General features: G+C 42.6%; 1 protein-coding gene across 1 annotated transcript; it reads left to right on the top strand.

The window, feature by feature from the left end:
• The first annotated feature begins 455 nt into the window (after positions 1 to 455).
• STOM (stomatin) lies at positions 456 to 14,577 on the top strand. The gene is made up of 7 exons (XM_074161018.1): positions 456 to 601; positions 6,179 to 6,282; positions 7,111 to 7,183; positions 8,040 to 8,122; positions 10,971 to 11,174; positions 11,679 to 11,813; positions 12,731 to 14,577. Exons 1-7 carry the CDS (start codon positions 553 to 555, stop codon positions 12,923 to 12,925), a joined length of 843 nt encoding a protein of 280 aa, XP_074017119.1. The 5' UTR covers positions 456 to 552; the 3' UTR covers positions 12,926 to 14,577.
• Positions 14,578 to 14,590: the final 13 nt, after the last annotated feature.

The raw sequence follows: 14,590 nt of genomic DNA, 5'->3' as shown, positions 1-14,590 counted from the left end.
AAGGTAGAACTTATGAGTCTGAAAGCTGCTCCTTATTCATTCTTTTATGGGAGGCCGTCCCTCACCCATTAAAACCATCAGCTTTGATCTGTGCGTTGAACTAAGCGTGAGCCCTGGGCGCAGCTGGAACTTTCCTCGCCGCTCCCCTCAGAAGGGGCTGCCCAGGCCCCGCTCACCTCAGGCCTCCCGGGGCGCGCCCGGCCCGCTCCGCTCCCACCCCTTCGCCTTCCTCCCCCTTTCTCACGCCCCTCTTCCCGCTCGGGGCCCGTCTGCCACCCCTTCCCTCCCTGCTTCCCGCGGCCGTTCTCCAGCTGCTGCCCGTCCGTCGCCTCCCCGTCGCTGAAGGGCGGCCATCCGTCCGCCCGCCCGCCACATCCCCTCAGCGCCCCGGGTGGCGCGGGGGGGGGGGCAGCGCGTAACGGCCGCCGCCCCACCCTCGCGGGGCAGGGTAGGGCGGGGCGGGGCGGCAGCGCGAGGCTCGGGGCAGCGCGAGCTCGGCTGTGAGGGGACGGCGACGGCGGGAGCTTCTCCGAGGGCACGGCGGCAGCGGCCATGGCAGACCACGAAGCGGGGATCCCACCTAAGGGCCGGCGGATGCAAGGTAACGGCGGGATGAGGGGGGAGCGAGGTTCTCCCTAAGTAGCAGCGGGGTCACGGCCCCGCAGCCGGTCGCTCCCCGCGGGCTTCGAGCCCGGGGCGCCTCCATGTCGTTCTCTGGTTTTCTGCGTCGGTTTTAATTATTATTTTATTTAGGCGCTGAGGAAAGTTTGCAGATTCTTCAAAGTTAATCCCGCGGAAAGAGCGAGGAGCGGTTCCGCCTGGGCTCCCGGGCAGCCTTCCCGCTTTCCTTAGCCCCCCCTCCCCGGGTCTCCCCCCGGAGCGGCCCCGGGGCCCCATCGTAGGCCGGGCCCCGCCGGCCCCTCGCCGCTGCCCCCGGGTAACGGCGGCGGGACGGAGCCCGGCGGTGCGGTTGCCCAACGGGGCCGCGAGTCGCCGCTTCGCATCCTTTTAGAAATAGCGGAGGGGAAGGTAGGGGAGCATCGCTGAGAGCTGGCCCCGGTTGCACAACTTGGGGATTTTTTGTGTGTGTGTGTGTGGTTTTTGTTTTCCTGTACCGTCACTCGTGTCACTAAGGGGAAAGTGAAACAAATCATTAAGAGCAGAGTCAACAGCAATAATCCCCGGGGCGCTGTACCGGTAAATGAGAACAAAAAGGATCTGGGAACTGGTTGTTTACACCGCTAGTGCTCTTCACTTGAGTAAAACGTTAGATAGGTGTGACTGGAGGAAGTGATAAAAGTCAATTATACTTCCTCAAGTTGGGCAATGAAGCTGCAGTTAACTTTTACTTCTTGGTATCGTTATCCTAGTGGGCTTGGGCCTTTCAGTTAGTGGGTGTGAGTGTCACCTGGGTCAGGATGTTTTGGAAACGATGCACTAAAATAACACAACTCACAGTATCTGTCCCTGGAAGCTGGAGCGTTTTCCTGTTACTTGTGTTGTTCAGAAACAGGCTGCGGAAAAGTCATGATTTTGTGTTTTTGTCATTTGCAACTGGAGGAGGATATGTGTTTATAACATTGCTTTATATACAAAGGCTCGGGCTGGGTAATCTGAGTTGTTGTATAAATAACTGTAGATCTATTTGGGCCCCATGCCTAATGGCACATGCTAGCTCTTGTATCCTTGGAGAGGATCTACATTTCATTCTGTAAGTATGTTAGTTATTAATACGTGACAGTGGTCACTGTGATGCTAACCTTCTCCGGGACTTGGAAAGCCTTTCCTTTCTCACGCTACAGAGGTTGTTTCTCTGTAGTTACTGTGTGATGGGTTGTTTGGAGGCTAAAGCTGAATACCAGTTATTTCTGCCATAATAAAATATCTATGGAGTAAATGGCATTAAACATAATTTTGGTTATTAGCTGTAATAATTTTGGCTATTTCCCATGTGAAATCCTTTGAGAAGCATCTGAAAAGACATTTAGTTTTCATTGAAAATAGCGTTCCTTATTATTCCCGTTTGTTTGCTAATTAGCAAACAGTTGAATAACTGTTGTAGAGTAACACCCTTCAGTCATTCTCAGACAATCCTGCATTTGACTGAGCAGCATGAAAGTGGAGATCTCTGTCTAGTATTGCCTTGTGTTCAGTCCAGTTGATCTCCCATATACATTTTGTTCTCCGTCTGGTGGGTTGTTTGCACAGCTCGGGGAGGGGAAGGTCCCTTCCTCTCGTGGTACCTTGGAGTCTGGTACATTTTTGCTGTTTGACTGCGATGTGCTTGTTCAGTTTGTGTGGTATTTGCAGAAGAAAAGAAGTCACAAGCGAAGTGCATGCCACACCTCAAGCAGTAATGAGAACTTCGCCCTCCCGTCTCAGCCTCCAGCACTCAGTGTTTATTATAAATTGTTAATACTGTTTTATGATCCAAGTGATAATTTCTTGCTAAAGTAATGGTAACTGTTCCAGTCAGCATTAAAAGGCTTGAAGGCTGATTGAATTAATTTTTTTTTTAATATTCTTTCTCCTTGTTGTTTATTTCTTAAAGAGGTAGCTAACCTGTTGCAGACTGTCCACAAATAAGATTCCTCTGATCAAATTCCACGAGTGAGGTTTTTTGTGTCTGGATAATAAAAGGTCAAGAATATCGCAGGTGTTTGAACCGAAGCCGTAGGGGTATGTGACAGGGTGTTTGGCACTTTAGAAAATCAAGTAAGAGAGAACAGAAGATGAGTAGCTGGAGTTACTGCAAGTTAAAAAAACGGACTTTCTGCTGTTGGTGTCTCATCGGTAATACAGTCATCGATTTGTCTTTTTCTTTCATGATTACATTTTCTAGGCCTTGTCTCTGCAAGCCTTTAAAATGAGGCACAGCTCCCAGCAGCAATAGCAGTGGAGCAAACGCAACGTAGTCTATATTTTTTATCATCATCTGACTTTTTGGTGGTATCTGGTTTTTGAAGCTATTACGTTGTTTTTCTCTTGGTCGTTCAGCAGCTGCATACATCAAAGTATATTAATATTTAAATATGTATCTCCAGCAATTATTGTTCATGATCATGCATCTGTTGTATCAGCAAGGGTTTGGTTTTTTCTCTTTGAGACGAGTAAATTATATTTCCCCTTTTTGAGTTTGATTATCTAATGGTATCAGAAATGTCACATGGGGAGTCTGGCTAAGGGACAAGCAAAACCCAGTTCTCTATCGTTCCCAGGTAGAACTCTCACTACAAAACCAATTTTTCCTTATTTCTTACTCTAGTTCTCTTTAGCTAATCTTGAATGCTACAGATGCAGCTAAGAAATAAAAGACTAACTTTATTCTTGTTTTGCCTCTGGATCACAAAATATACTGAAAGACTGTTTTAATAGTTCTCTAGTTGTTTTGTGGGGACTTAGTGAAAAGAGTATCTCTTCGAGCTGTTCTTTGACAGCCTGCCGAAAACAAAAATGTATTTTGTCTCTGTTAAAAGGTGCGCATATGTGATGGGTGAAAGAGGGCTGGGAGACGGTCTCCTGGAGCCAGCACTTGGTGTGGTGTAAAATCTTTTGTTTTCCAGCAGGTTGGGTGGGCAGGGATACGCATCGTCTGCAAGAGGTGCATCTGAGGCTGCGTGTTACACCTGCACCGTCTCTGTCAGTCTCTTTTCAGTGCCGTTGAACTAGCTGCTATTTAGAGTCCAGTACCAATGAACCTGACCGAGAAATCTGCAAGAATGGCCCATTGATGAAGTTATCCAAGCCCCATGAATGAGGTGTTCAAAAATGGTGAAAAGAGAGCTCATTCCAGAGATGCCAAGCACGTTTCCTCTATTTTATACAGTTTTTGACAAGACAGCATCTCTCTGGCTTTTTGTATTGTGAAATACACCACATCATGGAACAATCATCGTTGCTAAATAAAGTGTGTGCTTAATCTTTAAATTTTACACGATTTGAGTTGTGACTTCTACCTTCATGTTCAAAAGGGAAACAAACGGATCATTTTTTTTTTTCCATGCTGTAGCTCGGGTAAGAGCAGGTTGGTGGTGAAGACTTGGTGTTAAACTGTAGAGTAGAACTGAAGCAGGATCCGCAGCTCCTTTCAGTTTTTAAAAGTTACTGAGTAAAAGCAAGAGGGAATTAGACTTTTCCTCCTTATCAGTGTAGATTGTGAATACTTTTTATGGTTTCAGGCTGACTAATACCTTGTCACTAAATTAAAGGTAATGTTCCCCTCAGTAATGAGTTTACAGATGTTGCTTAATGCTGGCGGTTGCTTAATACCAATATGTGTAGGTGATGCATTTCCTTGACTTTCACAGAAGGCCTAGAAATTACTCCTTTAATCTTGTATTTCCATTACGTAGTAATAAACCTGTGGGAGAATATCTTTTGGTAACTTTCTATAGAGGACCTTTAAAATGACTGTGATGTGTTCTTGAAGGTTATTATCCTGGCATGTGACAGGGATAAAATTCTACTGCCTTCAGAAGCTTTCAGTGACTTCAGAAAGTTCAAGTTACTGTGTGAGACCAAAAACTTGCTATTCTCCACCACCTCCGTGTTCTGTCTTACTGGAAAGGCTGGGAGTAGCTCTGAGACCCACAATGAGTGAATACAAGGACTGGAATCTTCAGTATTGATTCCCAGTTATTTTGCTGACTTCTGTGACTTTAGTCAAATATTGTGGGTCTAAATTTGCAAAGTATATACTATTATTTGCTATTACTCGCTTTGAATACCAGTGGTATCTAATGTCTCACTTCCCTCTTTATCCGAGGCATACACTGGTAATGCTGAGTTCAGTTATTCGCGTATCTAGAGTTGTTAAAATCAGTAGAAATTTTTCAAAATCAAGATTTTCCTTCATAGTAAAGTGAGTTCTACTTAAACTAACTGTTAGGGTGAAGACTTGGAGACTTATTTCTTATAACTGGCCACTTTTGTTTTACAAACTGAACTATAGTTGTTTGGTGAATACAGAAAACAATTCATTATATAATTGAAGGCAGAACTAAACTAAAACTTCTAGATTCTTTAATGCAGTTTCTTTCTAAGCGAGCTGCCGAATGCGGTCCATTAGGTAACAAGACTCCAGTTCTTTAAGTATTTGTGGCATTGATCAAATTAGAATAACATCTGCATATTTGCAGCACTGTAAGGGGGTCTTCACAGTTCAGCAAAATGGGGAAGTGTGGTCCTGAAGCAACATTCTTTCCTCTAAATGTGAGAATATTGTTTTTCTAAGCTTTGTGGGTGCTTCTTGGCATTTCCTACTTATGGCTTTTTAAAGGATGGAGTGAGAAACTGCAATTCATCTATCTCCAGAGTAGGAATGCGACGGTTGTGAGCGCTCAGTTTCACCCTGGGGTATCCCCTCTTGGCAGTGGGCTCCTGGCAGCCTGTAGGAGTCTTAGCTGGCAGGATAAGGAACTTCCTCTAGCTTTACGAATGCTTCCCAGCACATCCGCATTTTGTCAGTGTGTTGCTTTTTTTAGCTGTGTAGCATTTGAAACCACTAGCTCTTGGTATGTGCACCTTCAGTTGGTGTCATTTCGTGATAGAGAACTAACATGTTTGTCTTCTAAGCATAGGGAGTCTTTGGCCAAGAAATGTTTATAGACACTTTACTTCACATCCAGCTAATCTTGCACCGCATCTTATCTTACTCCCTAGATACAACAGTTCTGAGAATTGTGGTTTTCTTAGATCTGCACCTATGACAGCTGGAACATAAACCAAATTCTAAATGTCCTGTCGCTAGAGTTGATAGGTTATGAGGTATTTGCATTTCACTCATTAAGCAAGTCTTGCTCTCACTTCCTCAGACAGTAAAAGAACAGAATTTCTACTGCTGCATATTGGTCATTCTGCTAGAGAAAATTGGGGAAAAGGGAGGCGTTTGAGAGTCTATACTTAAATGTTAGCGTACTTAATTCTGCATAAATGTTACTTGGACCACATTCTGCCCTAAGCTATCTTGCGCAACTTCTAGAGACTAGTAAAAATGAAAGCAGAATTTGGCTTTTAATTTGACTTCTCATCTAAACCTAATGAGTTTGTCCAGAGGAGCAGTGCTAACAGTGGCTTATATCAAGGAATAGAACATTGACCACAAATGTTGTTGTAGGCACTTCCTTTAACAGGCACTCTTGGTTTTAAAAATCTGACAATCTCTGCTCTTTTCTTGCAGATGACTCCGATGCTGGCCTTGGTGTGTGTGGATGGATCCTGGTGATCACTTCATTTATTATCACCGTTGTTACGTTTCCTATATCAATCTGGATGTGCATAAAGGTAAAATCATTCACTGCTAAATTGGATTAAAATTTAAAGCAGTGCAGATGCTTCCCAGTGATTATTATTGTTCTCTGTTTTATTTGTTTTAATGACAAACTAATCTAACTATTTTCTTGAACTATAGCAGACAGTATATAACAGCAGTTCAGTGCATTAAAGTATTTAGTCAAAAGTGGTTTTGCGTTGACAGCTTTACTATGTCTACCCAGTTGTCATTAGTATATAAGCTAGTTTGGAAGATCAGAATAATTGCAAGAATGCAGAATTACTCTTGGAGGACTGATACTTCAATTTTTTTTGAAGGAGATCTCCCTATATATGTAGTGTGTAAATATGAAGTATGTAAGTATGAACATCTAAGTGTACACATAAATGTGGCTGTATGTGACAGATACATAGAGACTGTGTCATCTGTGACTGCTCTGAGCTTAGTTTTTTCAGTTTCCAGACAGAGGAAGTAACCTCTGCTTTATTTTGGCTCATACACCGTGTCAGAATCGGAGCTGGAAAAATCTCTGCTGGGTCACATAAATTGCGCTTTGTTTTGTTGTTGCCAGGATATTCCCCGATGACATGCTGTTGCTTCTGCTGTTGATAGATGGTGCCACAGTCTGAAGAATCTTTCTGTGGAATGTTGTCTTACTTCTTCCTTCTGCTGTTTGCTTTTTCACAGTAAAGTTTAGGCTAAAATTCTCAAAAGCAGACAGTCTAGAAATGTTTGTCACATCTGAGACTCAGGACTGTCTTAGACTAGTGTGTATGTAGTTTGGAATCCATCGTGTGGCTTCTGGAAACTCTTGCATGACATCCAACTGTTTCTTACAGATTATAAAGGAATATGAGCGAGCCATCATATTCAGACTTGGACGCATCCTGAAAGGGGGAGCAAAGGGACCAGGTATGTCCTGGAGAGAATTCTTAATATTTGTTCTCACTAAGCTATCAGCAAAGTAATAGCTGTCTGGAGACATTGCATTAGACTGGCAAATGGATTTCTCAAGAATTTTGTAACTTCCAGTAAGAGGATGTGTTACTTCATATGGAGAAGTCAGTAAACTAATTTTCTGTGAGCCTTTCCCAGATCTCCTGAGTTAATGCATGGTCTTTGGGTAGAATCAAAAGCACAGAATGTAAAGGGAGGAATAGTGGTATCAAATGTGCCATTTTGAAAAAGAAGTTTAGTATGCCAGTTAAAACCCAAATGGTCCAAAAGCCTCAATGTTCTTCAAAACAGAGAGAAGCAATTATATTTGAGAGTTTTGAAAAGTTTCCTGTGTATATTAGAAATTCTGATGAGATCTGAAAGAATGTTATTTTCAGCTGTTGCTCAAAGTGACAGCAAGGGACAACAGTTTCTTCCTTCATTTTCATCCAGGATTTGCAATACTTCCACATTGTTGTAAAGTTGAAGAGTTACAGTGGTCCACCGGAACAAAAGGAGGTTGATAGTTGCTGCTGGCCAGAATTTGGCCCCACAAGTAACCATGTGGGACAAATTTTCAAAAGTAGCTGTTAACAGTTCTGGGGTGTTTTTTTCCAAATGTTAAAGATCTCTAAAAAAGTGTAGTCCTGAATAAACTGAAATTTCTCAGCGTACTTTGTTGAAAATCTTATCCTGGATTGAAAGCCGCTAATGAACGTGCTGCTGAGCTTGTTACAGAGAGGGCTGTACAGCGACAGTGGTTGGATTCAAGCTTATTTCAGTAGCAAGTTTCATCTGTTTTAATGATTTCTGAATTTTTTTTTTTGTACAGGTTTGTTTTTTGTCCTGCCCTGCACTGACAGCTTCATCAAGGTTGATATGAGGACTATCTCTTTCGATATTCCTCCCCAAGAGGTGAGTTTGCACTTGCCTTTCTGTCTGCTAAAGGTTCTTTTCTTGTTTTTCACTTTTTCCTTTTCCCCTCTTGGTATTGGGTAGCACGTAGTTGTTTCTTTTCTTGTGCAGGTTCAATGTATCGTGAAGAATACGTATAACCTTTAGTAGTATCATTAAATAAGAGAAGATGGCTGAAAGAAAACGGATTATGCTGTCCTCTAAGGACCAAATAAAATAACTTAATTCTGCCTAAGAGCTGGAGTGGGAGGGGTTTGGAATGAAGACTGCTGGACTTCATGCAACATTCTCTAATTGTTTCTGTGCAATCTGGAAGATTTCCAGAAGCAGCAGTGATCTTTCCTATGCCAATTTATCTGGATGTATAAACAAACTCAAACAGGATGAAGTTATTATATACGTCACATGCTATTAATAGCAGCTGGGTAACAGTCCACTGTCTTATGTGGGTTCTGTGTACACGTTGCTTCTGTGTCCTGCTGTGCACAGGAACGTTATGAAGGTGTACTGCATCTAATGTCATCTGATGTCTTTCAGTTTGAAGGTCCTAAAGAACAAAAAAATTACTTTTATTTCGAGTCTGTTTTTCCTTGGACTTCTTAATTTTTTTAGCAGAATCTCTCCACAGCATTAAGCTAGCTGAACTCGGTGGCGCCGACTCAATGGATAACAAAGGATAAAAACCAACTAGCTCTCTAAGAATAAGTTAGTGAACAGTTGTATGTTGATGAATAGAACTGTATCCTTCGTGTATCTGGTGTATTTTGCAAGACAAGGATGCTTGATGCAGCCTGTCTGGTGCATCTGGTTTCTGTCATATTTGCTAGTTGGTTTATTGCTCATCATTAGTTGTAGATTTAGACAAATGGTGAGTGTCATGGTACGCTCTAGAGGGTAATTGGTAGAAACCTAATCACTGGCAGGCAAAATGTGCTTGCAGCTGCTGATGTGCCATTAGTGAAGCCATCAGTTCTACAGTTTTTCTTTCAGCTTGATTTAATTATGGTTATGGATTTAGGTTGGTTTGTTTTCAGTAGGTAAAAGCAGAAATACATTTGTATTTGTACAACATGATTTCTGTGCCCACTACTCATCCTTTGCTTATCTGATGCTATTATGAAAAGCCTGCTAAAAGAGGTGGTTTGGGGAAGGACAGAGCAGGTAAGGGTGGAAGGTAACTCACTCCCATGTCCTTCTCTCTTGTCAAGTAACATGATAGTAATTGCCTAACATGGAACTAGGACACCTCTTTTCATGGTCGTGTGGAATATTTCAATCTCTTTTAAACTTAACTTTAAAATACAATTAATATTAATGCTTCTTTCCGGTGTACCCTTTTCTAAATCTTACTCTCTTTATCTTTGTAAGTACATCCATTGCTTAACATACAAGTGTTAAATTCAGTAAATCACTTGAATCTAGCTCTGGGGATGTTCACAAATTGGATTTCCTCTGCAACTTGTCTAGAAACCACCACGTGCTCATTTAGTAGCACAAGGTGGCATTTCAACCAGAAGTACCTTCCAAGAAGGACAATGAAGTGCTAGATAATAATGGAGGTATTTCCCATTCAATATTGAAGTAAGGCTGACACCCCGGCAGCTGAAATACATCAGGCCGTTGGGACAGGCAAAACCAATTTTGTACGTAGGTAGGCATACTTCCATGAAACCTTCCAGTCTTTTCTATAATATCTCATGGGTCTGGCTCTCCCTTTCTCTGAGCGTCATTATACACTGACAGCCTTTCTTAGAAAGTTTCTGCATTTCCATAAAGTAACTTCCAGAGCTGCTGCTGTGCTGGAGTCTGTACATGGCCCAGTCCTGTGTTAGGGAATAAGCAGTAACTGAGAACTGCCTTAGGCTACAGCCACACCTGCTGTATGGGAAACACTCCATTGTGATGTTTCAATACACTCCCTTTTCCCTCACCTGCTTTTTAAATCTGCTGCCTGTTGCCTTCTGTTATAAACTGACACACCTGCAGAGCTGTGTCTCGCTAAATCAATAGGCTTGTGACTGAAGTTAGATGCAAGAGAAAATCTAATGTGTTCTGTATTTGAAATGATACTCATTATCAGCCTTTTTTATCTGTACAGAAACATCAAATTAGCCTCTCATAAATGTTTCCAGTGTGTGCTCTGAACTAGAGCGTTTAAACCGATTTTGAACGTAGTGGTCCCGTATTGCTATCTCTGTGTTAAAACAAAACAGCTTTGAGAGCTGATGTTCTTTGAGAGCTGATGTTCTTTGAGAGCTGATGTTCTTTGAGAGCTGATGTTCTTTGAGAGCTGATGTTCTTTGAGCCTTTTCTGTTACCTTGGTCCTTCCTTAAGCATATACCTCCTGCACCCTGGGCCCTCACTCTGCCTCTTACACCTCTGTTACTCTTCACCTTGCTGAAATACAGCCGGGGGACCCACCGGGTTATCGTACATTGCTAGTTTCAGACTAACAGGTTAAAGTTTCCTGGATGTAAAGAGCATATATTCTTCAATATAAATTATTTCCAAATTTTTTTTTTCTGTTACCTGTATGTATTGCAGATCCGTCTGAATTTGAAGAAGTGAGTTAGAAATAACATTATGGCAAACTAATGGAATGCATTTCAGTGGGAAGTGTTCTAATCCCGTATTTAGTCTTGGCTTCGCAGAGCTACACTGGACAGTTTGTTTATCTGTACATAGACATGTTTGCGTGCAGCGTAGGTGTGTAACACCTTTTGTTTTCAAGACAGTTGCTTTGCCCTGGAAAACCTAGGAGTTTGTCTAGTAAAACAAATATGTAATTATCATTATATTCAATAAATATATGCTTAATTATTACATGCTTTCTCCATTGCTTTTTAGATCTTGACCAAGGACTCTGTGACGGTTAATGTGGACGGAGTGGTTTATTACAGAGTTCAGAATGCCACCCTTGCTGTAGCAAATATCACCAATGCCGACTCAGCCACCCGTCTTTTAGCACAGACTACTCTGAGGAATGTTCTGGGGACCAAAAACCTTTCTCAGATTCTCTCCGATCGTGAGGAAATCGCGCACAGCATGCAGGTATGAGCGGCTTCACTTGAGCAGTCTATCAAACAAGCAGTTACACAGCAATCCCGTAGTCCCGTGGAAAACTTCCAGATCAGGATTTATTTTGCCTTCCAAGAGATAAGCCAAGCTGTGATTTGGAGCTTTAGGCAAAACCCTATCAGAGCTGTTGGCATTACATTCTGGATAATAAAAACTAATAACTAAAGCAATAATGGACCAGTGGGGCTAGCAAGTGGGAATGGGGGCTACAGGAGTGGAGGGTTTCCCCACATCATTATGTCAATGCTCTGCTGTTGAAGGAAATTATGGCACAGAATCCCTTCAATATATTAAGCTCTGGGGTTTTTTTGTTTACAATAGTTATGCTTTTATCCTTATCAAATCATAATATAAATACAAAACCCCTCAAAGTCTAAGCATTGTAAGATAATTAATTTGGTTTATTGGTCATTCTTCAAATTTGGAGATTTGTTTGCAGCCAGGCAGGTGCTTAACTAATTACCCTGCTTTGTATAGGCCACGCTTGATGAGGCAACAGATGATTGGGGCATTAAGGTGGAACGTGTGGAGATCAAGGATGTGAAGTTACCTGTGCAGCTGCAGAGAGCAATGGCTGCAGAAGCCGAAGCTGCCCGGGAGGCGAGAGCTAAGGTAATAACATTTGGGTTTTTCTTCATGAATAATTTAATGTGGTGATGGAGAGGATGAAGATTCTCCGCCAGATTGTGTTGTAGCAAATAGAAGTGCAGGGCAGGATTTTTATGTCCGAGTGCTTGCTCTGTTTCATTGTGGTTTATGCAGGTGAGATTTCCTTCAGAAAAGCAGAATCTCAATTTTTTCCCGCACTCCAAAAGCAAATCATAAACAGAACAATTCAGAGGTTATTAGCCGGAGCCTGCAGGGAATTAGAAGCCAAACTTAGTTCCAGCTTTTTCCTGACTAGCCTTGGTTTTCGGCAAGTCCTTTGTTTTCTGTTTGTTTCTTCATATTCTGCATTCTAAATACTAAAAGTTTGTCTTGGCAAAGGGTGGTTTACTGGAGTTCATCTAATGCCATGAAATGCCTTCTCAATGTAGAAGGGCCCTGCTTGTAAAGAAATGCATGACCACGAAGAGAGGGAATAAAAAGGTATTTCCCCAGTAAGAAACATGCCGTTTACCTGTCAAGCCTTTGTAGAGACAAAAAAAATACAGCTTTAAGTAAAAAGTGTTTTCAGATCTCTGTGGGGAGTGCCTTCTGTTCTTGAGAGGCTGCACTGAAAGAAGCACAAAAGCTTATGAAAATGTGCAGCCATTGCACCTTCAAGACGTGGTGCCAGCTTTTGTGATCTGGCTTCCTGACACGGAACAGGAGGAAAACAGGCACACGGGGCCTTGGGAGCAAACAGGAGTTGCTTCTGTCTGAGCGAGAGAAAAGGCAGAACCAGCCAAAGAACATGGTACAGGGAAGTCACTCCAAAGTGATGAGCAGTGTGTTTGGTTTATGGCTTAAGGTTGAAGTCATCCTAGAGATTTCTAGTTTATTACTCTGCCAGAATTAATTCAATTTCATTCATTTTACTTCCCCAGGTGATTGCAGCTGAGGGTGAAATGAATGCTTCCAGGGCCCTCAAAGAGGCATCCATGGTCATTACGGAGTCCCCTGCTGCTCTTCAGCTTCGTTATTTGCAGACCTTGACCACTATTGCTGCGGAAAAGAACTCCACCATCGTCTTTCCGTTGCCCATCGATATGCTGCAGGGCATCGTAGGTGCAAAACGCTAGGGGGAGTAGGGTAAGCGAGCTTGGGGTGGGTTTTTTAGCTACAGCAATTCTTTGCAAGGCTGAATTCCCTGTGTATTATAGCTTATGGAGGTGTTAACAAAGTGGATTTGCTGAGGAACCTCTTCTGTTATACCAAGTTTGTTATACAACTTATGTGTAATGTTTGTGAATATGGACAATCAAAATATTTTAAATTTGAAAACCTCTCAAAATGAGTACAAGCAGATTGTGATGTCAAATAAGCAGGTACAGATATCCATACTGCCCTGGCTGGGGCACCTTTAATCTATAAGCTGCCCTTTTCAAATGCCCCTTAAAACCATCAGTGGTGTAGATGAGATGATCCAACGTTTGGGAAGAGAAGAGTGCCATTTAATAAATGGGTCTGTGGCCCCGCAGGGAAAGAGGAACAGCCCTGACTGTATTCTCTTGGGGTGTAGCCGTATGTGAGGGAAGTCATCAGATTATTGTCATGGGGCCTGGTTCTTACACAAGGAAAGCAATGGAAGTTGATACAGGAGTGAGAATACTCTTCTGGCCACTTCTGAAAATCTGGCTCAGACTCCCTAAAATCCCCCATTCATGAGAAGCAGTTGTTGGTGGAACTTTCCATCTCTGTTCTGCCACACACAAATGGTATAAACGTGCCGTAGTCATGGACACAAGATGCCTGCAGTCACCCATGGGCTGTTCTCTTGGGATGGTAGTGTCCCTGTATAGATTTATGGTTCTTTAAAGCACTGGAAAGTTGTTGGATGCCTTTATCTGTCTCTTTTTAAAAAAACAAAGTACTATGATGTCCTGCATTTTATCCAGGTCTAAAACCTGCTTCTCTAGGACTTGAGATCTCTGTAACTGGCAGAGGGGTGATGTTCAGCAGAAGATGCTGCACTGCTTTTATCTGTCCTACCCAATTAGTGATTTACCTCTTGATGCTGCTTCTGAGCAGATTTGTATTTGTCATGACACTGCGGGCTTATACTTCATACCAAAAGCATGTAATCTCTAGCTCACCTAGTCTTGAGCTGCAAGTCTGTGAAACTGTATTCATATCTTGTACTTATTTAGTAGATGTAATTACAGATTAAAATGAGAAGAATTGAGAGTCTACGTGGGGGGGAGGGTCTTTCAGCTACCACCATCGCTGAGTTGGCATCTGGTCTTTAATTACTGGAGGTGGAAATGAAAAGCCGAGATCAATGATGAGTGCCCTTCTCCCACTGGCCAGGATGAAGTTCCTAATGTGCTTTTTATCACTGTTCTCCAGTTGTTTCTGTCCTGACGGGTCTGTTTAACTAGACCTACACGCACTGTGCCTTTGGTGCTGTTCGATGCCCCGTTGGCTGTTCCTCTTCTGCCCCTTTGCTGTGAGTGTTTTTCCCCTCTGCATCATGAAAGCAGTTAACTTTTAACATGACTTCAGTTAACGGAACCTGAGCTCGACTTTTTGCTGGAAGAGGGGGGAGAAATATGGTTAACAAAGATGTAATTATTGGCCTTACTGTGCTCACGCACTGGAAGTGGGAAACAGCAACTGCAGAGCTTGAGGTGACTCCTCAGGGAGACAAGTGACTCTGTAACTCCCATGGTGCTCCGGAGACAGCCAAGAGCAGACATTTTGCTCTCCTCCTGAATAAAAACCCGTGCTATTTACTAATGAGTAAT

Source organism: Numenius arquata, chromosome 19 (genome assembly GCF_964106895.1).
Source record: "Numenius arquata chromosome 19, bNumArq3.hap1.1, whole genome shotgun sequence".
In the NCBI taxonomy this organism is placed as follows: Eukaryota; Metazoa; Chordata; class Aves; order Charadriiformes; family Scolopacidae; genus Numenius; species Numenius arquata.
This window is presented reverse-complemented; position numbering and strand designations above follow the sequence as displayed.

Bases quoted from the DNA above. Each gene is read 5' to 3' on its own strand.
- STOM (XM_074161018.1), top strand. From the start codon at position 553: ATGGCAGACCACGAAGCGGGGATCCCACCTAAGGGCCGGCGGATGCAA. The intron at 7,184-8,039 runs GTATGTCCTGGA...TTTTTTGTACAG, and splicing joins AGGGGGAGCAAAGGGACCAG to GTTTGTTTTTTGTCCTGCCC. The intron at 11,175-11,678 runs GTATGAGCGGCT...TGCTTTGTATAG, and splicing joins AAATCGCGCACAGCATGCAG to GCCACGCTTGATGAGGCAAC.